The sequence below is a fragment of the Dasypus novemcinctus genome, chromosome 27 (assembly GCF_030445035.2).
Source record: "Dasypus novemcinctus isolate mDasNov1 chromosome 27, mDasNov1.1.hap2, whole genome shotgun sequence".
Taxonomy (NCBI): Eukaryota; Metazoa; Chordata; class Mammalia; order Cingulata; family Dasypodidae; genus Dasypus; species Dasypus novemcinctus.
In genome coordinates this window covers 990,226-1,017,754 of record NC_080699.1, presented here as the reverse complement: position 1 = coordinate 1,017,754, position 27,529 = coordinate 990,226, and the positions used below count along the sequence as shown (strand labels likewise).

Below are 27,529 nucleotides of genomic sequence, written 5' to 3'. Positions count from 1 at the left end.
GCGGAACCCCGGGCTCTGCTTTCTCGCCCACAGCAGTTCACGGCGGGAAGCCACGTGTGGAGCCGCTCGCCCCTCCAGCCCGGCAGACAGCCCCGAGCGCGCGCTCTGCTTTAGAGGTTCGTAGCTCCTGCCAGCTGGTGTGGGCGAGCACGCGGAACCCGCGGAATTTCACGCACGGAACACAGCTGAGCCAGGACGTCTCAGAACCCGAATCCTGCCCATCGTCCACGAAACGCCCCTGTGAGTGGACGTGCTAAGCAGGAAGAATCAAGACACAGTCCCACGGCTCGTTTACTTAGGTGGACACAACAGTGCACAGCTAAAGCACGGCTTCATCCTTACAGACACAGCTGCCTTAATTTTCAGCTTTCTGTTCTTTAAATGAAAGTCAAAATGACAGCCAGGGCAACCAGAACACAGAGCCCAGCCGAGGGCTTTATTTGGAAATATGAAATGTAACAGTGATAGCCACCAAGAGCTTTGCGTTTTCATAGAGGGTTACTTTCGATCATTAAGAAATGAGAGCTCATTTCTACCACTGTAATTTGTTCCATCCTCGGATCTTTGTGGAAAAGGAAACAAGATGGCCCTAATTTTTAAAGTCATTTTTCATCTGCTGGCAACATTCTTACCAAATGACAGCAAAAAGAACATACATATTTTTCTTTAAAAGGTTGGAGGAAATTTAGTCATTACAAAGAGTTTAAATTACTTCACAGAACACCATTAATTTGTGATTTGGTGCTTCTTTAAAAAAGCACCTTGTAAAGAGGAGCTGCTGTGGTAAGTCGTAGAGTCCACAAGGATTGTCCTCCTCTGGCGGCGCCCGGCGGGCGCAGTGTCCAGCAGGTGTCCAGCGCATCGAGGGGGCGACCAGCAGGCAGGAGAAAACGCTAAGGGCAGGAGACACGCCCCGCTGCAGCAAACTTGAAGAACAATTACTGATCAAGCCCCGCACTTTAAGTGGCAGAGTGTGTTTAAATCCAGAGGACCCGACAAGACCAGCCAGCGCGAATTAACGTCTATTCTCTTCCACACGCCACACGCGCCGCCCGTCAATCTTTCCAGAAGGTTTCACGGCACTTGTGAAAAGTATGGCCAAGTGCCGTGCTGGGCCCAGAAGGAGCCACTTAATCTGAATATCCTCAGATGAAGCCTCAATTACTGGTAATTGCACATTCCAATCAACATCCCATTTCAAGAGGTTCTTCTGTGAAAATTTGTGAGACCAGGACTTTAAAACGTGATTTCCCTCATCACTGAGAGTCAACAGTGAGCTCGTTTCAGATTTGAAGGTGGTCATGACTCAGCTCACAGTGAAAAGCTAAGGACCTTGCTAGCTCTATGTGGAAAGCGATTCATTTGCAGAAATATTCCTCTCTCTACCGAGTGGCTGGAATCCCCTCCTCTGAAGGGACCGTTTGTCTTTTAAAATCCAGTCACTGTTGCCAACAAAATAGGACTTATCCTGTCCGTTCACTCCCTCAATGAATTATTCAGGAGTCTGAGGGGGCTGGTACCTCCCGGAGCTCGCGAATGCCCCGTCCGAGGGCCCCTGCCTGTCACCCGGCGGTGGTGACACATGCGGTAAGCGTGAGCCTGGCCAATGCCCGCTGCCACTCCCATCGGTCCGGCAGCCTCTGGGGCCCAGCCGGGCTGCCCGGCGGCAACAGTGGGCAGCCCTGCTGGCGGGGGCTTGCGCTCCCGGACGGAGCTGCGAGCGGCTCTTCTCCTGCGGGAAGCCGGCGCCCCAGAAGCCGCCCTTCAAGGCGCTGACGAAGTGAAGGACGGGCCAGGCGCCTTCGCCGGCCACCCCGGGAGTCTCTGGCCTGCCTCCCGTCCCAGAGGAGATGCACGGAGGCAGCGGGCGCACCTGCTCTCCAGCCACCGCCCCCACTGGGCTGAGCTTGGGCCTGGAGGCCTGTGGACCAGGTGCCACAGACCCCGCAGCCGGGCTCTCGAGACCTCCAGGAGGGAAAACACAGGGAAGGAAAGCCGGCATGGCGCCCCAGGGACAGCGCCAGCCCGTCCTGCGGCAGGGACACCGGCATCTCCGTCGCCGTGCTCTGGCCTCCTTGACTGGGAGCTGCTGCGCTCACGGCCGCACATCCACTGCCTGGCACGAGTGGGACACCACAGCCCGGAGCTGAGGGGGACGAGGCTGGGCTGCAGCGAGTCCAACTCAATGGAAGGACACGCAACGGCGCTTGGAGAGTTTCTCCTGAAACAAGGTGCTTGTTTCTCCTGAAACAAGGTGCTTGTTTACTGTTTAAAAATACTAAGCAGGGGCAGTCTATAGAGAAGATAAAGCTTTTTAAAAAAAGGCCATACTCCAGAAAAATAAATTTCATAACTTTTTAGGATATAAAAGACAACTGTAATAGAACATCTCACAAACAGCAATAGAAAAACACAGCAAAATCAGTTATTTACGTTACCATCATTTCTAAGTCCCACTACAATTCAACAGTAATAAATACCACGTACAGAGAATAATTTAAAACCGGCCGCATCTCTGCTGTTTTGAGGTACCACAGCCAGGGACTGAGCCCGGGACCTTGTATGACGGAAGCTGGCGCTCAACCACTGAGCCGCCTCGGCTTCCCTGAGTTGATTTTTCTCTTGCTTTTCTTCTTGTTTTTTTGTTTTTAGGAGGCACTGGGAACCACACCTGGGACTCCCATGTGGGAGGCGGGTGCTCAACCACTCGAGCCATGTCTGCTTCCCCTCCTTGATTTTTACCGTCTGTGTTCCATCTAGGAAACTGTCACAGAAGAAAAATGAAACCTGATTTTCTGAATACTGTGAAAGGCAAACATCAGCTTAAATATCTTTTGTTCTTCACGAAACAGTATTTAGATTACGTAAACAATGGTCCCTATCACAGAAGGTAAACTTTGAGGTTCCTGAGGATTATTTCAGCAACCGGTTAACTTTCAAAGACTAATGGCAGGGAGGTCCACAGATAAGACTTCAAAGAATTTCCGAATAAAATGTAAACATAGTTAAAACCTATTTACAAGGTCAGAACTGGGGAAGGTTTTAACATACTCTTATCTGGCCTTAAGAGTTTGTAAAATTTATTCTGTAATTCTCCATTGATGACAGAACCTTCCTCCCAAGTGGCCTCGATTCTGACACTGTAGGATTCTAAGTTCAAATGAGCTTTCAAGAGTTGTATTTAAGTATTGATAAAATGAACTGCTAAGTTGTGGCTCCAAGCACCCCGACGGCGGGGTGCTCAGTGCTGCCCAGTGAAGGGCGCCCCAACAGTCCTGAGCTCTGCTAATGCTCGGACGACGGTGCAGCCCGCTCCGTGGGCTCGGCCAGCGCCTGAACTGGTCACCGCAGCAGAGCAGAATGTCCTGTTGGCTACCTTGTTAACTAAACTCCCGGCAGAGCCCGAGTCGTGGTTCCGGGGCCCCTCACGGCATAAGCGCAGCCTGCGTGCCTAGGACCTGCTCTGCCAGCTCAGGACGTGCCAGGAGCAAGTCGACTCACGTCCCCAGCCAGTGGGTGTCGTCACGGGCACAGAAGGCGTCCATGTTAAACCGGGTCCCGACGTGTTTATTCTTATTTCATGAAACAGAGCACATCTCTCCCACGCGTCGCTCGCTTAGCTCTGGGCTCCATCGGTGCTCTGGAGTGGCCTTTCTCCCCCGTACAGGGCTGACCTGACTTTGGCTGCTCCGTCCACTTCCCACTGGATGACGACTTGCACACGCAAGCTCGCTACAGTTCTCTTATCCTCGAGTTGCTTTTTGTAGGAAGTTCACAAACCTGTCTCCACACCAGTTTTTTGACCACTACCTCCATTAGGGACACAATAAGACATGCCCAGTGTCTCTATGAAGAACCACTTGCTGAAACCTGCTACAGACCTCAGGTAGAGCTTTAGCCAAAATGAGTCCTGTGCCACAGATCTGATGCTCCAGAGAAGAAAATCAGCATGAAGAATCTTCTAGCAACCGTTGTCGAACATTCTTCTCACCATTATTTGCTTTCGTTTCAATGAGTATGTTCAAATCTGTCAAAGTTGAAAAGAAATACACAGACAAGTGTCAGTGCACTCAACAGGAACTGCAGCTCTTAGCAACCTCTCACCTGCTTTAAATTCCATCCTATTCTTTGCTATCATTTGTTTGGCTTCTTGGCCAAATTTCAAAGCACAGTCAAGTGAGTTCAAGGGAACAATTAAATCCACTAACTTTTAGTGCCCTCTGAAAGAAACAGAGCAAGGCAGACAAGAGGACAGGAGGTGCAGAGAGAAAAGCCAGGGAAACAAGACAAAAACAAGCAAGAGCCTGAGACAAAGACAGCAGTTGAGGAAGAGAGAGAACAGCCAGGAAAAACAGAGGCTTTCCCTCTTTGGAGAGTTGGGGGCACCAGTTCTCCCGCCCCACCCCGCCAGGACTGAGGGGCTCCACCTAGACCGAGCTGGGGCAACAGCTCATCAGCGGTGGCAGATGCAGCGGCAGCGCCGAGCTCAGCCCCCGCCAAGAGCCCAGCCTACCTCCGCGCTCGGCCCCCTCGCGCCCCGGCTCCTCGGCCGCCGTCCCTGAGGGCTTGGGAGCTTTGCCGTCGACAACGTCCACCTTGATCGGGCCGAGGTTGGTCAGGAGGACCACGGGGTCCACGCCCTGCCCACTGCTCTTAATATTCTCCAGGACCTTCAGGCACTTGTAGGACTTGAGCTCACTAATGTTCTCCTCCAAGAAGAGGTTGTAGAGGCTCAGGTCGTTGTAGCCTTCGGACTTGTGGTGCAGGACGTCGAACAAGGGCAGGATCTCGTACACCTTGAGTACGTCCGTCTTCTGCCGAAGAGGCACCAGGAGCGTGTAGACCACCACGGGCGCGAGCAGCGCGTACACGGCGAGGTTGATGAAGCTGAGCAGCTGGAAGACGCCCACCGCGATGAGCTTGCACTGGAACCGGTCGGGGACGGAGCTGTCGTTGCGCAGGATGCCGGACTTGATGCTGCAGACAAACTCGTCGGAGAGCGAGGAGAGGCTGAAGTAGTAGCCCAGGTAGGCGCAGGCCAGCAGCACGATGGCCAGGCTCAGCACGCGGCAGCCGACGTACTTGACCACCAGGCTGCGGGAGGTTTTCTTCGTCTTCAGATACTGCTCCACGATGGGGTACTTGAAGTGGCGCTCAGAGATCTCCCACGGGCTGGTAAAGGAAACAAGTACAAAGTAAACCCAAGGCCCCAGGCACAACGAGCACATCCAGCGCGATCACTGGCACCCAGGGCTCAGGCTCCTTCTCCACCCCATTAAGCACCTCCCGGGGCCACCCCTCCCTGCCAGCCCCCGGGACACCTACTCCACTTTCCACGCCGATAAATTCCTGGATTCGGGAACTCCCTGTGAGGGGGATCATACGCGTGTGTCCTTTTGTGGCTGGCTTATTCCACTCAGCGCGACGTTCCCACGTTGCAGGGGGAACCCGAATTTCATTTCTTTTGACGGCTGAGTAATTTTCATTGCACGGAGAGACCAGGTTTTATAGCCCAGTCTTGACGGACCCCTGGGCCGCGCCCCCGAGGCTCTCGTGACTAAGGCGCAGGAGCCTGGCTGTGGGGCCCTGGTGCACGCCCTTCGGGCCAGGCCGTGGGATGACTCCGGCTGCGCTCAGTGGACGCCGGGATGGCGGGGACAGAGGACGGGCCCGGCCCGGCACCCACAGACCGGCCGCCCACCGGGGAGCCCCACGCGAGGGCGGCCTCCTGCCGCGCCCTTACCTGTGCCCGCCGTTCTCGGGGGCGCTGCCCGGGCGAGCCCCGTCCCTCTCGCTGAGGTCGCACATGCTCTTGGCAGCTTTAATCGAGTGGTTGTAAACCCTGTCGAGCTCCTCCATGATGAACTTCAGGTCTGAGCAGAGGTGCGGCGCGGCCGTGAAGCGCCAGAACAGGGCGGGCAGGTACAGGAGGATGGCCACGAGCAGCAGGATGTAGGGGAAGAACTAGGGGAGAGGAGCAGAGCGAGCGCGGCGTGAGCAGACCGCCGCGTGCCGGCCTCCGCCCTCCTCGAGGCCGTGCCCGTGCCAGGCTCGCCCCCGAGACTCCTCCCACGGCTGAATGCACCTGTCCAGGTGACACCTGAAGTAAGTGGCAACCACACAGAGTCACACAGTGTCGCCTTTCCAAAGAAAAAATAAAATCACTCCCAGGCCCCCTGGCGGAATCTCTGGACCAAATCCCAGCTAAGGAGCATGCAAATGTCACAAGCACCCGAAGGTTCGGTTCCTTTTCCTTTTTTTAAAAAGAATTGCTGTGGTTTTAAGAGGCAACGAAGGCTTAGGGCTCAGTTTTTCCTCCCTGGAATCTGGGAGAAAGCCACAGACATGTAACTTCACCCAAGACAAATCAGGAACACTTTGGCTTCAGTGATCCAGTAATTAACCCAGTAAAACAGCCGAGCAGGCAGGTGGACCACAGGGAGCTGGGCAGGGACACTGAGGCCAGAGAAGCTGCCGCAGCAGGAGCAGGCTGGGGGGGGGGCCTGGGCCTGGGGGTACACTCAGAACCAGCAGGAGGAGAGCAGGCTGGGGGGTCATGGATCTGGGGGACGCAGACCAGCTAGAGGACAGCAGGCTGGGGGGGGGGCCTGGGCCTGGGGGTACACTCAGAACCAGCAGGAGGAGAGCAAGCTGGGGGGCATGGATCTGGGGGCACACGCAGAACCAGCTCAAGGTTGTGGGAGTCACGGAGTGACGGAGTGACCTGCTGCCAAGTCCACTGGAGGTCGGGTGGCCGCAGGCGTCCCGCAGGTCTCCCGCAGGAGACCCGGCCACGAGCTGAGTCAGCGCAGGCTGTGCCCTGTTGCCGGCGGCCTCGGCAGCAAGTCGCCTCTGTGCGGTGACGTCACCAGGTGTTAGGACGACTCACCCGGCAGTTCAGGCCAGCGGCTCACTAGGCGCCTGCACACGGGAGCACAGGGATGCCAGGGGCACCCGAGCGAGGCCGGCGCGGCGGGTCCTCACCAGGGCCCCGCAAGGCCGAGTGACGGCCCCGGGCACACGAGGTCGAGGAAGCCCAGAGCGGCCCCCCGCCCGGCCACAAGGCCGTGAAGCGACAGAACTTGAACCCTGGCCCTTCAGGCCCCAGAGCCACGCGGTTTCCACACGACGCACTGGAAAGCGGCTCACTTCCCTGGGATACGTGTCCTGGACTTTGGGCTCGTCCAGAGCATCGTCCCTCGGGGTCCTGACTGCAGGAGGCCGTTCCGGACTTGGAGTCGACACGAAGCCCGGCCACGGCCCTCACTCCAGTTTCACATTTACAGGAAAGTCACACAGACACACAGACAGCACACAGCATGCCCGGCCCCTCACTTAGCACCAGACGTAGCGCCATTCATTCATGCAGTGCTGAGCGCTGCTCCATCACGCTAACTCACGCCAACGTCACACGGCTGCCCCGGCTCTGCCATTCTCGTCCCCTTTCTGGCCCAGGAGGCACCGAGGGCCCTGCAGGCCCCCACCTGTCGTGTCTACTCAGCCTCCGCCTGTGAGTTTCTCTCTCATTCTTCATGAAGAAAAATGGTTTTAAATGCATCATACATACAGACTCACAAAGGAAACCGACTATACTGACATACAGTTATCAAATAGTAAAACATGAATTTGTATTAGTAACACCTTAATAGGATCTAAAAGACATTCCAACAACTACTGTCACTTTAAAATAGTGAAGAGAATACAGGATTTCTTTTTTTTTTTTTTAAAGATTTATTTATTTATTTAATTTTCCCCTCTTCCCCGGTTGTCTGTTCTCTGTGCCTATTTGCTGTGTCTTGTTTCTTTGTACGCTTCTGTTGTCGTCAGCGGTGCGGGAAGTGTGGGCGGCGCCATTCCTGGGCAGGCTGCACTTTCTCTTGCGCTGGGTGGCTCTCCTTACGGGGTGCACTCCTTGCGCGTGGGGCTCCCCTATGCGGGGGACACCCCTGCGTGGCAGGGCACTCCTTGCGCGCATCAGCACTGCACATGGGCCAGCTGCACACGGGTCAAGGAGGCCCGGGGTTTGAACCGCGGACCTCCCATGTGGTAGACGGATGCCCTAACCACTGAGCCAAGTCCATTTCCCAAGAACACAGGATTTCTATGGAGACAGTCACAGTACTATTAAAGACATTTTAGACTTCTGCCTACAGTTTTGTTTTTTAAATCAATGTTACAAGTTAAACCAAGATAATTAACCATTAAACCAAGATAATTAACTACAAGAACAATAAACCCACTTTGGTCAGTGGTTACACTGCCCCTTATGTTTGTTCATTCCTCAGTCTTGAGGAGTTTGGGGCAGTGTCTGCTCTATTTCAGGCTGAGAAGGGACGTAGATATCATGGGGCAGAGGAATGGAACTGTTGTGTTTGCAGTTGAAGGCACCCCTTACTTTTGGGTTGGGGCTGGTGCATCATCATTATTTTGTTGGTTGTCCAGGGCAGTCGCAAAGAACTGGAGAGTTTGCTGCATATCTGCTGGGATTCAGGGCTCAACTGGCTTATGAACAATCAAAAGGCTTTAAGTTTCTTAAGTACATTGAAAATTATAGGTTCAAATAAGAGTAGCAGAAGAATCATGATTAGGGGATTTGTAAAAGAATATAACTAAGTTAGAGTACCAGAATGACCTCCCGATTCACTTTATCTTTTAGCATAAATATTTTATTTAATATTTCCCTCTTTTGATCAAGGTCTTTCTCCAAGCGCATCACTGACTAACAATTGATAATAATCACTTGGTGCCAGAGAGGCTCATCCCTGGGAGTTATGTCCCATGTTAGGGGGAAGGTAGTGAGTTTATTTGCAGGGTTTGGCTTAAGAGAGAGGCCATACTTGAGTAACAAGGAGGTTTTCAGGAGGAAACTCTTAGGCATTAACTATAATTAGGCTTAGTTTAATTATTATAGGAATAGGGTTCCTAGGTGCAGGCATTAAGATCAAGAGTTTGGCTTACCAGCCTGTTTTCTTTTATCAGGCAAAGTTTATATATTTCAGAGCTTTTGGCCATCTTATCTGAGAAAGTAGCAGGACTTCCCAGGAGAGAATATATACATATATTTTTTACCTACTGTGAGGGCCTCTATCTATCCAGAAAACATACCTATGGCAACAAGGACACATTTATATCCCACCAAAGTATGTAGGTATATAACACTCAACATGTTCAAAAGGCTCTGTCCATCAAAACATCTGACCAAGTCCCACCTCCACCTTTAACTTCTTATCAGGGTTAGGTTAATTGACAGGTAGAATGTAATTTATAAACCTTCTTTGCTTCTCTTGTAAAGTTTTTTTTTTTCCCCTCCTGAAGAAGACTCTTTAGCCTGCAGCTAGTTGCATGTACTTTCAGAGAACCCTCAAGTCAAATAGTATAACTGACAAGGGAATGTGGTTGTTCTGTGACAGGTAACATTTTTCTAAGAATAAACAATGAAACAGTCCCATATACATTCCCCCCTCCCAACCCACTGCTGACACTTAACATTGGTGTGGTACCCTTGTTACAACTGACACAAAAAAGTTAAAATATTACTGTTAACTAGAGTCCATATTTTGTTTTTGGTGTATATTTTCCCATGTACCACCCTTTTATTAATGTCTCATATCAAGTGACACTTTTTTTATACACCCTGAAAAAACATTCTTATATTTGTATTATTAACCACAATCCTCATCTACCACAAGGTTCACTGTGTTACACAATCCCTTGTTTCATCCTCTAGATTTCCTTCCAGTAACATATACAACCCAAACTTCCCCTTTCAATCACATTCACAGACACACCTCCTAGTTACCTAATAGTCAAGATTCTACCTTGATGAGTTTCTCATATAATTAGTTCATATTGGTGAGACCAAACAATATTTATCCTTTTGTTCCTGGCTTATTTTACTTAATATGAGGTCTTTGCGGTTCACCTATTTTGTCACATGCATCAGGACTTCATTCCTTCTTACAGATGAATAATATTCCGTTTGTATGTTTATACCATATTTCATTTAACCATTCATCTGTTGATGGACATGGGTTGCTTCCAACTTTTGACAAGTGTGAATAATGCCAATATGAAAATTGGTGTGCATATATCAGTTTGTGTCCCTGCTTTCTGTTCTTCTGGGTATATGCCCAGTAGCATGATTGCTGAATATGGCAATTCTATACTTAGCTTCCTGTGGAACAGCCAAACTGTCTTCCACAGCAGCTATACCATTTTACATTCCCACCAGCAATGAATGAGTGTTCCTATTTCTCCACTTCCTCTCCAACACTTGCAGTTTTGTTTTTTTAAAAACAGTAGCCAGTCTAGTGGTGTGAAATGATATTCATCATGGTTTTGATTTGCATCTTCCTAATAGCTAGTGATTTTGAACATCTTTTCATATGCTTTTTAGTCATTTGTAATTTATTCTTTGGAAAAATGTCTATTGAAACTTTTTGCTCATTAATTAATTGGGTTGTCTTTTTATTGGTGAGTTATAAGATTTCTTTATAATATGCTGGATATTAGGCCCTTAATGGGTATGTGCTTTCCAAATACTTTCTCTCGCTGAGTAGGCTGTCTTTTCACCTTCTTGACAAAGGACTTTGAAGCACAAAAGTATTTAATTTTGAAGTAGTTCCATTTTCTGTGGTTTTTTTTTCTTTTATTGTTTATGCTTTGGGTGAAAGGGTTAAGAAACCACCTCCTACCACAAGATCTTAAAGATGCTTTCCTACATTTTCTTCTAGGAGTCTTATGGTCCTGGCTCTTATATTTATGTCTTTGATCCATCTTGAGTTAAATTTTTTTTTATCCCCCCCTTGCGACTTTTTGCGTGCTGTCTGCTCTCTGTGGCCATTTCGCTGTACATCCTTCTGTGTCTGTATTCATTTCCCCTCCCCCTTTGTGGTTTGCTTGTTGTCTGCTCTATGGGTTCATTCGCTGCCGGCTCTTCTGTGTTCTTGTCTCCCTTATGTGTCGCCTTTGCTGTGTCAGCTCTCTGCAGAGCCTGTGGGCTGGGCAGCTCTCCGTAGCATGCAGGTGAGCCTGCCTTCACAAGTCTACCAATATGGTAGACGGGAGCTCATCTGATTGAGCCACAGCCACTTCCCAGTTAATTTTTGTATAGGATGAGAGATAGGGGTCCTCTTTAATTCTTTTGGATATGGATTTCTAGTTTTTCCAAAACCATTTGTTGAAGAGACTCTTCTGTCTCTTGGTAACCTTGTCAAATATTAGTTGGCCATAGATGTGAGCGTCTATTTCTGAACTCTCAATTCAATTCCACTGATCAGTGTCTACCCTTGTGCCAACACCATGCTGTTTTGACCACTGTAGTTTTGCCATATGTTTTAGCTTTTCCCTCCCTCCCTCCTCTATTTCTTTCTTTCTTTCTCAGGGCCAGGGACTGAACCCAGGACCTCCTATGTGGGAGGCCAGTGCTCAAATGATGAGCCACATCCCCTCCACACAATATACTTTAAAGTCAGGTAGTATGAGTCCTCCCACTTCATTCTACTTTTGTAAGATGTTTTTGTCTATTTGGGGTCCCTTACACTTCCAAATAAATGTGATAGTTGGCTTTTCCATTTCTGGGGGGGGGAAAAAAGGCTGTTGGAAGATTGATTGAGATTGCATTGAATCTGTAAATAAATTTGGGTAGATTAGTCTTCCTATCCATGAAAAGGGGGGTCCTTCCATTTATTTAGGTCCTCTTTGGTTTCTTTTAGCAATGTTTTATGGTCCTTTACAGCCTTGTTAAATTTATTCCTTGATATCTGATTCTTTTACTTGCTATTGTAAATGGAATTTTTTTCTTGATTTCCTTCTCAGAGTTCTTATTACTTGTGAACAGAAATGTTACTGGTTTTTGTTTGTTGATTTTATTTATTTTTATTTTTATTTTTTTATTTTTTTTAAAGATTCACTTATTTATTTATTTATTTAATTCCCCTCCCCTCCCCCGGTTGTCTGTCTTCTGTGTCTTTTTGCTGCGTCTTGTTTCTTTGTCCGCTTCTGTTGTCGTCAGCGGCACGGGAAGTGTGGGCGGCGCCATTCCTCGGCAGGCTGCTCCCTCCTTCGCGCTGGGCGGCTCTCCTTATGGGTGCACTCCTTGCGCGTGGGGCTCCCCTACGCAGGGGACACCCCTGTGTAGCACGGCACTCCTTGCGCGCATCAGCACTGCGCATGGCCAGCTCCACACGGGTCAAGGAGGCCCGGGGCTTGAACTGCGGACCTCCCATGTGGTAGACGGACGCCCTAACCACTGGGCCAAAGTCCGTTTCCCTGTTTGTTGATTTTATATCTTACCACTTTGCTGAACTTCTATATTAGCTCTAGTATCTTTGTGGTAGATTTTTCGGGACTTTCTATGTTTAGGGATCATGTCATTCGCAAATAGGGAAATTTTAACTTCTTTCTTTCCAATCTGGATGCCTTAATCCTTTTTCTTGCCTAAAAACTCTAGCATGAACTTCTAACACAATGTTGCGTTAACAGTGGTGACAGTGGGCATCTTTGTCTTGTTCCAGATCTTAGAGGGAAAACTTTCAGTCTTTCATCATTGAGTACGATGTTAGCTGTGGGTTTTTCACATATGCCCTTTGGTCATGTTGAGGAAGTTTCCTTCTGTTCCTACCTTCCAAAGTGTTTTTATCAAGAAAGGAAGCTGGATTTTGTCTAATACTCTTCCTGTGTTGATAGAGACAATCACGTGATATTCCCCCTTCAATATGTTAATGTGGTGTTCCACATTAATTGATTTTCTTGTGTTGAACCACTCTTGCATACCTGGGATAAAAACGCACTTGATCCTGGTGTAAAATTCATTTAATGTATCGTTGGATTCAATTTGCAAGCATTTTGTCAATGACTTCTACATCTAAATTCTATAGAGAGATTGGTCTATAATTTTACCTTCTTGTAGGATCTTTTTTATTTGTCTTTATTCATTTTTTTAATATTACATTAAAAAAAATGAGGTCCCCATATACTCCCCACCCCCCTCACCCCACTCCTCCCCCCATAGCAACATTCTCCTCCATCATCATGAGATATTCATTGCATTTGGTGAATACATCTCTGAGCATCGTTTCACCTCATGGTCAATGGTCGACATCATAGCCCACACTCTCCCACGTTCCATCCAGTGGGCCATGGGAGGACATACAACGTCCAGTAATTGTCCCTGCAGCACCAGCCAGGACAACTCCAAGTCCTGAAAACGCCTCCACATCTCATCTCTTCCTCCCATTCCCCACACCCAGCAGCCACCATGGCCACTTTCTCTATACCAATGCCACATTTTTTCGATTACTAATCACAATAGTTCATGAATAGAATATCAGTAAGTCCACTCTAATCCATATTCTATTCCTCCTTCCTGTGGACCTTGGATTGGTTGTGTCCACTCCACATCTATATCAAGAGGGGGCTTAGATTCCACATGGAGGATGCAATCCTCCTGCTTTCAGTTGTAGGAACTCTTGGCTCCCTGGTGTGGTGGTTGACCTTCAACTTCATGTTAGCTGAGTGGGGTAAGTCCAATAAACCAGAGGGTAGGAGCTGAAGTCTGTTGAGGTTCAGGGCCTGGCTATCATATGGCCAGTCCAGAGATTCAGATCCCCTGGGTATATATTAAACCCCAGCACCAACTACAATTCTGGTAAAGTAACAGGAATGGCTTGTGAAAAAAGATCACATCTGAGTCCAGCTCCATCACACAGACACACAAACTCCAAAGTAGGGCCAACTGACATGGGACTGAACTCCATCTGCCATGACCATAGAACCTGTGGGTCTCTGTAGCCCTCAGAAGAACCAATACCCGGGGTTGTATCTACTTTATCTGGCTTTGGTATTTGGGTGATGTTGGCCTCACAGAATGAGTTAGGAAGTGTTACCTCCTGTTCAATTTTTTTTGTTTGTTTAGGTGTATAAATATGTATAATTGTTCTTTCTTCTTAGTAGACTACCTCTTTTATTAATACATGGTGCCATTCTTTGTCTCTTAACTGCTTTGCATTTAAAATCTATTTTATCTGATATTAGTAGAGCTAGCCCCGCTCTTTTTTGGTTATTGTTTTCATGGAATATCATTTTCCAGCCTTTCACTTTCAATCTATTTCTATCTTTGGGTCTAAGGTAAGTCTCTTGCAGACAACAAATAGATGGATTATGCTTTTTTATCCATTCTGCCAATCTGTGCCTCTTGATTGGGGAGTTTTATCCATTAACGTTCAGTGTTACAGTACAAATGCAATACTTCAATCATTTTACCCTCAGGCTGTTATGCATCATATGTTATTTTTGTCCTTTCACCCTTTTAGTTACTCTTACTAAAAATCTTCATTTCTACACTCATCTCCAAACCTCTCTCTCCTTTCTTTTCCATTTAGCCTGCAAAACTCCCTTAAGTATTTCTTATAGGGAAGAACTCTTGTTGATGCACTCAGTTTCTATTTATCTTCAAATATTTTAATCTTTCCCTCATTTTTGAAGGATAATTTGGATTCTCTTTCAGAACCTTAAATATGTTATACCACAGCCCTCTGCCTTCTATGCTTTCTAATGAGAAATCAACACACAATCTTATCAAGCATTCCTTGCATATGATGAATTGTTTTTCTCTTGCTGGTTTCAGGATTCTGTTTATCTTTGGCATTTGACAAATCGATTAGTACGTATCTCAGAGTAGTTGTCAGGATTTATTCTGTTTAGAGAACGCTATGCTTCTGGACATGTATATCCATGTCCCTCAAGAAAGTTGGGAAAGTTGTGGCCATTATTTCCTCAAGCATTCCTTCTACTCTTTTCCCTCTTCTCCCTCTGGACACAGGATGTTTACGTTTGTGTGCTTCGTGGTGTCATTCGACTCCCTGAGGCCCTGCTCAATGTTTTCCCTTTCTCCCCACTTTTTATTACGTGAGATTTCGGATGACCTATCTTCTAATCTGCTGATCCTTTTTCCTGCCTGTTCAAATCTGCTATTGTACTGATTTTAGCATATTTTTAGTTTCTTCTATTTTGCCTTTCACTACCATAAGTTGTTATTTTTCTTTATTTTCAAATTCTTCTTTATGTTCACCCGGTGTCGTCTTAATATTCTTTACCTCTTCCTTCATCTCTTCGAGTTCATTTAGGAGATTTGTTTGGGCATCTTTGATTAGTTGTCCCAAATTCTGTGTCTCCTCCAACTTTTTAATTCGTTCCTTTGACTGGGTCATATCTTCCTATTTCTTAGTATGGTTTATAATTTTTGGCTGATGGCTAGGCATTGATTATCTTGAGTTTACTGTGATAGTCAGTTTCTCCCTCCTGCCTGAAGTTTTATTGTTGATTGGCTTTGCTTTAATGCTCCTCTTTGACACTTGGTTCAAGTTATTTTAAGTCTTTAGAATTGCCTGTGTTTGATTAAAACCTGGTCAGGGACCCAAGAAGGAGGCTCAGACGAGTTCCAAAGGCCCCAGGGAGAGGGTCGGGAAAGACTCCGGAAGGCTTTTGGTTTTGTTTCGTCTTGTTAGCTCCTGAGACTGTGTTTTCCTGCCCAGCAGGTGTAGCTCTTTGGCCAGCTGTTCACCACTTCCTTAGGGAGGGGAGTGTTTTTAAATTTCCCCTCCACAAACCACCACCACTGCGGGCAGTGCTGAAAATAATGGCCGGGAGGAGCCCTGACCTGGTCAGCTGGAAGAGTGACCCGCTGGAACCCAGAGATCCCAACACTCCGATCAGGAGCCTCCTCGGCCCTGCCCCTCACCCCACCCCACCCGTCCTGGGGAGGCAGGCTTCTCTCTGTCTGTCCCTGCTTGTCTCGAGGGTGGGGGTGAGCGCGGGCACTGCAGAGGAGCAACTGACTCAGTTCCTCTCGGCGGCCCCCGAATCTCCCTGTCCTGCTCCTTCCTGGAAGGTGGCCCGTGGCCTCCTGTCCACCAGAGCCCAAGGACCACCACCTTGCTTCCCGTGGCCCAGGCCTCCCTCCATGCTGCTTCCCGTGGCCCAGGCCTCCCTCATAAGCCGCCCACGCTGCTTCCCGTGGCCCAGGCCTCCCTCCATGCTGCTTCCCGTGGCCCAGGCCTCCCTCACGAGCTGCCCGCACAGCTTCCCGTGGCCCAGGCCTCCCTCACGAGCCGCCTGCGCCACTTCCCGTGGCCCAGGCCTCCCTCACGAGCTGCCCGCACAGCTTCCCGTGGCCCAGGCCTCCCTCACGAGCCGCCTGTGCCACTTCCCGTGGCCCAGGCCTCCCTTGCGAGCCGCCCACGCTGCTTTCCGAAGGTTTTCTTTTAATAATAAATTTGTTAGTAGTAAGTTAGAGGCAAAGCTCTCATGCTTTCTCCTATTTCAAGTAACAGCTTCCTGAAACAATGGCCCTGAAACTTCACACCCCTCTCCACCAACACAGCGCTGCACTGTGAGGTTCTGGCACGGCACAGAGTTTCTCAAAAATGTGAATTCAGCTTGCAAAGAGCTGCTACACGATGACGAGCTCGACAGGCGGCGATTAGCTGGACTTTGGCTGCACCGCTCCTGGCTGGCTGCCGGAGAAACCCCTGCCAAACCCTTGCCGCTGCTGCCCACGGTGACGGGTCCATTAGCATAAAGACGGGGCTGTGTGACCCGGCTTGCGCGGCCTCTCTAATCATGAGATCCAGGCGTTTTCTCAGAGCACCTTAGGGGGAAAACCACCTCTAATTTAGGGTTGTAAAATATTTTCATAAATCACTTTTGTTGCAAAGTCATTTGAATAATCATATTTTACCTCACACTGTTCATCTAAATTAAGAAGTGACTGTTTACAGTGTGTGGCAATTTTTCTAACATGCCCAAGTGGTGCAGTAATTAGAACTGATGAATAGTTCAGCACAACTCACTGTAATCAGAAAAATGACATTTAGGGGTATTACGTATCGGGTGTTTGCTTTGTCCTAAAGTATCCTTGTACCTTGATAGCCTCTGTAGGAATGCAGTGGAATGCTCCACTTCTTGGTTTTCTCCATAGTTAAACCTCTTTTCATTCACCAAAAATAAAAAGTCAACCTCCAGTGAGTCTGTAACACGATGGAATTAAAATCAATGCCACTGAAATAGGAATCCAAAAAAGCATTAAATTATAGCCTTTAAAATGTCCTTTTGCCCAAAGAAAGAACCTGGGAAAACTGCCGAGCTGGGGGTGTGCATTTACAGTGGGACAGCTCTGCCCGCAGCTCTGAGGCACAGCGTCCCCGAGGCGTGGCGTCCCCGAGGCGTGGCGTCCCTGAGGCATTCCTGAGGTGCAGGGTCCCTGAGGCGTCCCCGAGGCGTCCCCGAGGTGCAGCTGCACTGTTCTGCAGAGGTCGGCGCTGCTCTCCAGCTGTCCTGAAGCCAGGGGCTCCCAGAGCCACAGGGGTCAGCGAGGAGCGTGCGGCGGGTCAGCAGCCTCGGGGCACGGGAGGCGTAGGTAAGACATGGCCTTGAGCTCGTCGCACTCTGGACCCTGCGCTTGGGAGCCTGGGCACCGCCAGGGCGTGTGGGAAATGCAGGCTGTAGCCGGCAGCGTCCGGCGCCACGGCCACCACCACAGGCCCCAGGTGACACAAGCACCTGGGTGGACCAGCACAGGCTGGGGGCTCAGCGGGGATGCGCGCCTGGCCGGACCCCCAGACTCCAGGGGAGGCGGGGGGGGCTCGGACACCGGAACCAGCCAGAGCCTCAGAGGACCCCGTAAGCAAGTTGAGCGAGTCCACTTAAGGAAGGAAGATTTGTCCACTGGGCTGCACTTGTTTTAGTCAAGAGCCTAATTTTCTCTTTCAGAAAGGAATCTTGCCGGTCAGTTTCCTCCAACCTGAACTTGGAGAGAAAACTACAAAAAATAGACCAGGCACTGAAGAACCTTGAGCGCCACCTGCTGGTCCCGCGTGCACCCGCATGTCCACCAGAGAGCCCCCTCCACGGGGACCGGGAGAGAAGGGGAAGGAACAGAGAAGTGGGCGCGACTGTCCAGGTCGTGGGCATGGTGGCCGGCGGGCGTCCGGTCCAGCGAGCACCGACCTGACACGGCTGTGTAGGCGTCTGTGGATTTAATCCTCGGTCAGCTGACGGCGTCGACGGTCCCCCGAGGAGGCGCCTTGGGCAGTGAGGGGAGGCCGACCGGGCAGCGAAGGCCCTGCGGGCAGCCTGGGGGCCCAGCAGCCGGGAGGCCTCTCTGCCTGTCCTCCAGCTTCTCCTGGGAACTTACGGGGGCTCCCAGCTCACCACCTGCCCTTCAGAACTCAGCCGTGTCCACCGCCCCGCTGCGTGAGCCAATTCCTAGGTGAATTTCACCACATTTACATATGCAAATCTCCTGTCGGTTCTCTTTCTCTGGAGAACCCTAATACCGGTGAGGAGAAATTATACTACTAATTATACCAGAGCTGTACGCTCTCTATACTGACAAACGCTTACACAGCACGTGGAGACACTCCTTGGGGAGCCTTGGGCTTCCGGGTTCTAACCGTGGCATTGGGCAAGTGCCGTAAGAGCTCTGTGCCTCTACCCCATCGTCCAGAGCACGAGGCAGGTGCTCCTGGAGCACCAAGTCTGGCTCTGAGCAGGACACTCGGCCGCCTCACTCCCCTGCCCCTTCCTCAAGCACCTTGTGAGCACACGCCGTGGGCTACCTGCGCCCCAGGGGCACAGCGAGGAACAGGCCACGGGCATGGAACCACGGCCTCAGGCGCCAGGACTCAGCCAATCAGAACGAGGGCACCTCTGCGCCTGGGCCCACTTCTCCACTAGATCGCCACCAGGGCCACCACTCGTTCCACCATCCAGTAAATCCAGCACTTCCTGGCATTTCTGCAGCAGCATTTAGCAGCGGCCACTGCTCTTTCTGAACGCAGGCCTCCTTTGGTTTCTACGGTAACCGCACTCTTTCTTTCCTTCCAGCTTTCTGATTATTCCTCCCATGTCCTCTTTACATGTTTATTTTCCCCGCTAAGCCGTGAGCCCTGGGAGAAGGGACACTTCATCCGAGGCGCTCTGAAGTGGAGCAGAGGAGGCTCTCAGTCAGTGCCGCTAAAACCGATTTTCTTTTCAGTTTGATAATCTCCATCTGATTCTTCTTCTAGTTTCCAGTTTCCTCACGTCTCTCCGTAGTGTCCTCGTTACTTAAGCATATTAACCAATGGTTATTCAAAACGCGTGTCTGGTCGACCTTCTACCCGGGGCTTCTGTGGGTCTGCTTCCATTGCGGACTTTCCTCGCACACCTGGTTGTTTCCAACCGAGTGCCAAGTGTCACGACACGCTGAAGCAGCAGTGGGACCCTCGAGGCGACGCGCTCTTTCTTCAGAGGGTTTATTTTGCTTCTGGCAGGCAGGCTGACTCTGGCAATCCCAGACCTTGATTCGACCCCTAATAAAATGATTCAAAGCAGGACCTTGGTTCCTACGAGGGCCAGTCTGATTCTGGACAGCCCCTTACTCTCAATGAGGGACCCTCAGCCTGTGACTGCCAAGAGCTGGGCCCCTTGGCCATACTTCTGTCCAAACAGCCTCGTCTCTCATCATCAGAAACGCTTTCAGCACTCACCGTCCACACTGGCAGCCGGGGACGTGGCTACTCACGGATCTCCTTACAACGTCCCCTTCCTGCCCAGAGGTGGGCTGGGTCCAGAACCCGGAGCTCTCAGCGACGGAGTCCTGGGTGTGACAATTCAGGGTTCCTGCTCCCTTACAGGGGCGATGCGTCCACAAAAACGCCCTCCGGTGCCCTCATGCCACGTCTCTGACGTCTCTAACATGCTCCACTCCTGGACAATCCCAGATCTCCTGTGAATCCACCAAAGCCAGCCCAGCAGCTGACGACAACTTCTCTGCTTTCACAAGAGCTTATAGTAAACGGTCTTAAACTACAGTAGCACAGGCTGGGGTTTTAGACAAACCTGTTCAGCTTCTGGAATTGTGCCCATCCTGGCTACTAAACACACCAACTTGCCGAGGACCCTGAGCCCTGAGACTGAAAACCAAAGAGAAAAGTCCAGCCTGGAAGAAGGAGCCAGTGTGCAGGCGGCATGAGACAAACGCACACAGCAGCAGGCCTGCATCACGGCCAAGGCCTCAGGCGTCCTTCATAAAGGACGGACCGTGTCCAGCTGCAGGTCAACGCGGGAGAGTCACACAAACGTCAGAGGAACAGCGGTGACCCCCAGCAGATGAGAGCACAAGACACACAAGCGCTCTATTGTGGTCATGGTGGACAAAGAACCAGTGGCTGAATGAATGGCTGATGGAGACAAAGCTTCCCGTTCATGAGCCAGAGCAGACCTGGGGGTCGCTCCCTGGTGAGAGGGCATCCCTCGGTAGAAGGAGCCAGCTGTGGCCGGTTCCTCCTCGCGGCCGTGCCCGCTCGTCCCAGGCTGTGCCTGCTCGTCCCAGACCCGACGTCCTCCCTGCGGGGCGCGGAGCCTGGACAAGCCACCCCTTCCCGCGCCATCTAGACCCCCAGGAAGCACGGCTGCGCGGCAGCCTGCACTCCGGCGCAGGCACTGCTGGGCCTCCGCAGTTCCAGAAACGCGCCGGCAGAGGTGAACTCTCTTCCTTCAAGAACCGTACATGGGGTGGGACGTGCCGGCCCGGCACCGCCATCTGCGCCCGCGGCCGCGCAGCTTCACCCAGCGTCCGCAGCCAGATGCTGCTGGCATCAGGACGCGCACGAGCCTGCCCCCGGGCCGCTTCCGTGCCCGCCGGAGCCTTGGCTCCCCGTCTCCAAGAGGAGGATGCCGCAAAAGGCAGCCGCTCAGCTTGCTGCGCAGTGCTCGGGCTCGCGGCCTGAGTTCTGGCCCCGGTTAGCGGGGGCTGTGGCTTGGGCTGCGGTTTCCACGCCGCTCGCGCTCCAGTCGACCCGCTTACCTTGTGCAGCCACAGGGGCAGGCGTCCGGCGTCGCTCTGCAGGACGTCCTTCTGCTGCACGGCCGCCCAGCAGTAGGAGTCCACGAAGGCCGCCTGCCGCCAGGAGAAGGAGCTGGGCGAGAAGCAGCTGATCTGCGTACCTGAGGACAGAGAGGCCGATGCTGGGGGCGAGGCCGTGGCCCAAGCCTGCCACCCCCTCCCCCCGCCTGGTTTCCCAAGTGTCACACGTCCTGGAGTGACAGAACAGACCCAGTGCCCGAGTTCCTGTTAAAAGTGAGCATGTAAGAGCCTTTTCCGTCCACGCTTTTCCCAAGAGTGGCTTCAGCTCAGTCGGGGAAAACTCGAAAGAAGTGGAACCACCATGAAAGGGGAAGGGGGAGGAAGCGGCCCCCAGGTGGGGTCTGCTAAGCGGGGTGAGGACTGAGAGGAGCACAGGGCTCCCTCTGGACAGACGAGGAGAAACGGGCACGGCCCCCGCTCGGAGGAAAAGAAGCGGGCCGACCTACGCCCCTGCAGGTGCCAGAACTGGGGACCCGGACCCCTCTTCCAAAGGGGTCTTAGAGGGTCTAGAGGGACTCCCTTCGTGGTGCCCACGTGGCCGTGGGAGCCACACGCTCAGGGCGGTGGCCTGGCCCGGTGTCCTCCCGCAGCCCAGCCCGGCCCACGTGCTCTGCCTGGAGGCACGTGCAGGTGCGGGGCGCGGGCAGGGGGCACGGGGCACGCGGGGCGGAGCACACTCATCCACAGGCCCGGGGGGGCGGGGCGAGCTCTACCCTGGGTGCGCCCTGAGTCGCAGCCTTGTGCGCTCAGAGCTGGGTGCCCCCAGGGTGCCCCTCGGCCTTCAGCCTGGGGTGACATCAGCATCTACGCTGCAGGCTGGGGTGCCGACTTAGCAAGAAAGTAAGAGCCATGCCTGGGCCACACCAGCTGCTCAGTAAAGGGTGCATCTTGTCCACAAAGTAACCAATGTTCTTTCTACAGACGGGGCGTCCCCCCTCCACACGTACCCTACAAGCGGGCATAGGGCAGTGGGCAGACAGCTGGCTGCACTTCCCCGGCTCCGGGGCACAGGGCCTCAGCTCAGCTACCCTGGGGCTGTGACCGTCACGCTTGGCGGGGAGGGAAGGGGGACGTCCAGGAGGGAAGAGCCGTGAGGTGCCTGGGCGAGACCCCGAGCCACCGCCGCCCACACCGGTGCCCAAGAGGGCGACGCCCTCCAAGGGGACACAGCAGGCAGGTGACAGGCCACCAGCAAGTGTCCTTCATGCGGCAGGCTCTCGCCAGCCAGGAATGTCTGAAAACGCGCCAGGGAGACGCGCAGGCCGTTTGTCCTCACATCCCCTCACAACGAGCTCCGTGCCTTTTAAAAGCAAGCGGTGCTTTCGCAGACGTCAAGAGGCCGCCAGGGGTTTGTGAAAACGACAGCTTTTAGGTCTGTGCTGAGTCGCCTGGCTGGTAGCTTCCACCATGCTTTCCCGGGAGTGCTCGGGGCGAGCACCTGCACCTGGAATGTTCTCTCTGAAGGCGCCGGGCTCGTCTCCCCCCCGCAGGGCAGTGGAGGAAGCGACAGGCACCCACAACTCGGCTTTTCCTACCAAAGCGTTTGCAGAGGAGGAAGAAGGGAAACCAGCGCATCTAGGAGGATACAGGATGCGAGTAAACGTCCTTCCCCTGGCGAAGGCCAGAAGAGGGCAGGGGTGGGGCCACTCGCGGGGGCTAAACCACGTCGTCCTCAGCCACACGGAGCCGGAGGGAGACGGGGGGACTCCTCACCCTGCCAGGAAGGCTCGGCCAGGGCGGCTCTGTGCCCCCGCAGCCAGCACCCGAGGAGGGCAGCACCCAGGGCCGCAGCGCCCTCCACCAGCGCCCGAGGAGGGCGGCACCCGGGGCCGCAGCGCCCTCCACCAGCGCCCGGGGAGGGCGGCACCCGGGGCCGCAGGGCCCTCCACCAGCGCCCGGGGAGGGCGGCACCCAGGGCCGCAGCGCCCTCCACCAGCGCCCGGGGAGGGCGGCACCCAGGGCCGCAGGACCCTCCACCAGCGCCCGGGGAGGGCGGCACCCGGGGCCGCAGGACCCTCCACCAGCACCCAAGGAGGGCGGCACCGAGGACTGCAGCACCCACTCCACCAGCGCCCGAGGAGGGCGGCACCCAGGGCCGCAGGGCCCTCCACCAGGGCCTGAGGAGGGCGGCACCCGGGGCTGCAGCGCCCTCCACCAGCTCCTGAGGACGCGGCGTGGCTCGGTCAGAAGGGGGCAGGGGGGTAGGCAGCCCAGGCCTGCCGGGGTGTGAGGCCTGGCGTGGGGGCTCCTGACGCAGCTCCTGGCTGCCCACCCTCCCCCTCCCCGTGAAGCCCCCCTCCCGCCCGCTGGAGCCCGCAGCGGCGCAGCGTCTCCTCCCGGTACCAGCACGAGCCCTGGCAGGGCCCAAGGCGTGCACGCTCACACACGCACATGCTCACATGTGTGCACGCTCACACGCTCACTGCCACACGCTCACTGCCACATGCTCACTGCCACATGCTCAGTGCCACAGCACCGCCAAAGGCCACCTCGCCTGTGCGTCAAGGCTCCCGGGCTCCAGCCCGGGCGCCGCCCCTGGCCCCGGTTCCTGAGGTCCAGGGTCCCCGGCGCTCTGAGCGCACTCCTGCTCCCAGGGATGCTGCGCCAAGCGCCGCCCTCCAGGCTCTGCAGCGGCAGGGCTGCAGGGCTGCAGGTGCACCTTCGCTGCTGGCTGCGTCCAGGGAGCCCCAGGGAGAGGGAGGGCGCTGGGCCCTGCGGGCGCTGCCCACTGCGCCGTCCTGCCACCAGCCCTCCCGGCGCCATCCACACCGTCCTCCTGCGGCAACCCCCCCCAACCACGCCGTGGAGGCTGTGGGCAGCATGCTGGGGGCCGGGAGGGCGTGGGGGGGGGGGCCGGGGCGGGTGTGGGGGTGGAGCGGGGGGATGAAGTTGGGGGAGGGGGTGGCCCGGGGAGGGTGTGGGGGTTGGGGAGGGGCCGGGGAGCCCTGTGGTTTTAAATGCACCAGCGGCTCCCCAGTAAGCAAGCTCCCCTCCCCTCCCCTCCCCTCCCCTCCCCTCCCCTCCCCTCCCCTCCCCTCCCCTCCCCTCCATCTCCCGTAGCACTTGAACGCCCCACACTTGCCTTCTCACCGCACTGAAGCAACAGCTCAGTGGCACCAATCACCTTTCACAAGGCCGTGCTATCGCCCCCCATCCATTACCCACCCTCTTCCATCACCCCAGAAAGAAGCTCCGCACTCCTGCCGCAGCCCCCACCCGGCACCCCCTATCCACGCTGCCTCTGCTCAGCCTAGAAACGCCGGAGAAGGAAAGGAAAGCCACTCACGAAAGGGCACGAGAGCACGGGGAGCTGGGGCCCGCCACGCAGGGGCGCACCTGCAGATAAAACCCCTCCTACCCCAGGACGGTCCGGGACGCTCCAGCCCCTCGGGGGCGCAGGAACCAGGCGTCTGAAATCACAGCTCCAGCACCAACAAACCCCGAGCAGACGCCCTCTTCACTTGCGCCTGTGGGGAGCTCACGGGGACCTCCAGGGAGCCTGAGTCAACAGGCACCGGGGAGCTCACGGGGACCTCCAGGGAGCCTGAGTCAACAGGCACCGGGGGAGCCTGCGGGAGCAGCCCCAGCGCCTCTCCCCGACTCTAACGTAAATTACAGACGCGCACAGCACCTCCCCCTCTAAAAACACACACGCACACGCATGTGGTCCAGGCTGAGCGTAAGAGCTTAAGGTGGCAGGACAATCTGAAAACGACTCCATCACACACTCCCAGGTTCACCAGAATCCTCAGATAAGGTGACACTGGACGTGTGGGAGGGGAGGGGAGGGGCGGGCTGAGCCACGACCAGGGACGAGGACTCACGGTGACCTGGTCTTACTCTGCTCAGTCCCTTTGTCCCCAAAACAAGGACAAGTGACGTCTGTCCCGAAGGGGTCTCATGACCGCCAAGCACTGAAATACAGCAAAACGGCAAGAATCGCAGAACGTCTCTTTCTAAAAAAGAGCCAAATTCCTCTTTTCTCCTCTCCAGCTGACTTCACTCCAAACCCATCTCGGGCTTCAAACACGAGCAAATAAATATATCCTGGGGGTCTCAAGTTGTCATTCATTGCCTTCGCCTCTCCTCTGCAGGACGTGACCCCAGGCAGGGATTTTAAGCCAGGAGAAATAGTCTAAGTCCTCCCAGCAGCCCAAACTGAACACCTGAACCGAAATGCTGTTTTCTTCCCCTTTACCCAACGTCCACTCCCGGGCTCTTCTCTCCACAGCTGAGCCTGGCTTTAAGGAGGAACAATCGGGGACAGCTGTGCTCCTAATAATCAAATGTCGTCTTCTCGACGAGCCCACGACGTGCTGCCCCCGCTCTGCCCACAGCCACGAGCAGGAGTTGGGCTTTGAAAGCAACGCTCTCCCCTCCCGCGTCTGAAGAGCCGGCAGAGCCCTTCGTGCGGTTGAGGCTCTCGCCGAGCGAGGGGAGCAGCTTAGGACCCGACGAGGCCCCGCGGCCCCGCTGCAGAGAAAACCCCGCGGAGGGGGCCGAGGGCTCGAGAAGCCGCCACCACGGGTGGTCAACGGCACAAGCCGCAGACTTGGATGAACGCCCGGCCTCCGGTCAGGTCCCACCTCCAGGTCCCTTCCATCATCCCCCTCAAGGACGCTCTTCAAAGCTGGCTTTGCAGTTGCTGCAACGACGAAGCCCTTTTTTGTGGGAGAAGAGCTTGAGCAGCTGGTTCCGTACTGAGTCAAAGATGAGTGACCCCACAAGAGGAAACGCGTGGAGACGCCTGTTGCCGGTACTCGGGCGGCGGTCCTGAGACTGCCCTGCAAGCACAGGCTGCTCGGCACAGACCACGGTGGCTTCACGTGGCAGTGCAGACGCCAGCGGAGCCTCAAGGAAGGAAAGGGCCCCCAAGCTGTCACCAGCACTGGGGACGAGCGTCACCCGGCTCCTGCCACCGCTGCCAGGAGGCGCGGGGGCTCTCGGCCGCCCCAGCTCCGTCGTTTTCGTCTCTAGGATGGCGCGACACAACGCTCGTGCTTTCCCTGAGCTCAGGGGATCCTGGGCGTGAGCGGGATTCAAAAATAAAGAGGGCAGGCTCCCCAGCTTCAGAGCTCACAGCCCAGAGGAGAAAGCCACTATACAAACCACCAAAGAGAACAGAGGCCACAATACAAACCACCAGAGAATACAGAGGCCACGATATAAACCACCAAAGAGAAAGCAGGTCACAATACAACCAACGACAATGCAGAGACCACGATACAAACCACTGAAGACAATAGAGGCCACGATATAAACCACCAAAGACAACACGGAGGCCACTATACAAATCACCAAAGAGAACAGAGATCACAATATAAACCACCAAAGACAGCATGGAGACCACGATACAAACCACCACCAACACAGAGCCACAATACAAACAACCAATGACAATATAGAGGCCACGATACAAACCACCAAAGAGAACAGAGGCCACAATATAACCACCAAAGACCACAGAGACCATGATATAAACCACCGAGAACGCACAGACCGTGATATACACCAACAACAACAATGAAGAGACCACGATATATAAACCACCGACGACAACAGAGCTCACGATATGAACCACCACTGAGAAACGGCACAAGCCGCACAAGGTAACGGCGGAACTGCGCAGATGTTTGTAGGAAAAGGGCGGACGGGAGGGCACCAGGCCAGGAGCCCGAGGGAAAGCCCTGAAGGCTCTACAGTGGCGTGGCATTGGGGGCAGGGGGTGCCTGGAGCAGGGGGTCCAGCCAGAGACTGGAGCCGGGAACGATGCCGGAATTCAGGACAGCCAGGAGGCAGCAGGAGAAAGGCGAGGGGTGGCCCTTGGCCTTCAACGACCTCCTCCTGGAACCCACGGCCGGTGGCCGGCTGGCCTGGGGAGCCGGGCTGGGGCCAGTTCTTCCCAGCAGGAGTCCAAGGGGCAGAGAGGCTGGCCGGGCGGGTGGGCCAGAGGCCAGCGCAGGCCACCTGCTCCCAGGCACCGGTGCCCATGGCCGGGGAGGCCCCTATACAGAGCTCCACGCTCGCGGACAGCTCATTAACTCTGCTGCGCCCCACGGACCGGTGAGGGAACCGGGGCTCCAGGACGCGTGCGCCTGCACCAGGCCGTCCAGCGCCAAAGCGCTCACCTGGCCACGGCTCCACCTTCTCGGAAGTAGACAGCCCACCTGCTTTGAAGGCACACTGCGGACGACGTGCTGTCCCACATGGGGGTGGGCAGCAGCGCTGCCGCAGGACGCGGGGAGGCAGGGGTGTGGGGGCACTGACTGGCCCAGGACAGGACATGGGCGGCAGGGGCGTGGGGGGCACCGACTGGCCCAGGATGTGGGCGGCAGGGGTGCAGGGGCGCCGGCTGGCCCAGGACATAGGACGTGGGGCGGCAGGGACGCGGGGGGGGGGGGGGCCCAGGGCCCGGCCTCCCTGAGCTGGCGGCGGCCACGTGTGTCCCGCAGGCCAGGGAGTGCGCGCCAGCCTCGGAGCCAGAGCAGGGCACCGTGTGGCCAGCGCAGGCCCTTCTGAAGCAGCTCAGCGCCCCCGGGGCGGTGGGCGCACGTGGCTCCCGGCCGGCTCCTGGTGCACGTGCGCAGACCGTGACACCATGGGGGCTCCCACGGGCACGAG

The 27,529-nt window shown here is 54.2% G+C and overlaps 1 protein-coding gene across 2 annotated transcripts in view; it reads right to left on the bottom strand.

Annotated features, from left to right (window-relative positions):
• Positions 1–407: 407 nt before the first annotated feature.
• PANX1 (pannexin 1) overlaps positions 408–27,529 on the bottom strand; it is a 36,337-nt gene continuing 9,215 nt past the window's right edge. For both annotated transcript variants that reach the window (XM_058289360.2, XM_058289361.2), the window contains exons 2-5: positions 20,849–20,988; positions 5,744–5,964; positions 4,514–5,172; positions 408–4,027 (exon numbers count right to left, since the gene is read on the bottom strand). In XM_058289360.2, the coding sequence (XP_058145343.1) occupies positions 3,945–4,027; positions 4,514–5,172; positions 5,744–5,964; positions 20,849–20,988 (1,103 nt within the window). In that variant the 3' untranslated portion in view covers positions 408–3,944. The remainder of the gene's footprint in view (positions 4,028–4,513; positions 5,173–5,743; positions 5,965–20,848; positions 20,989–27,529) is intronic.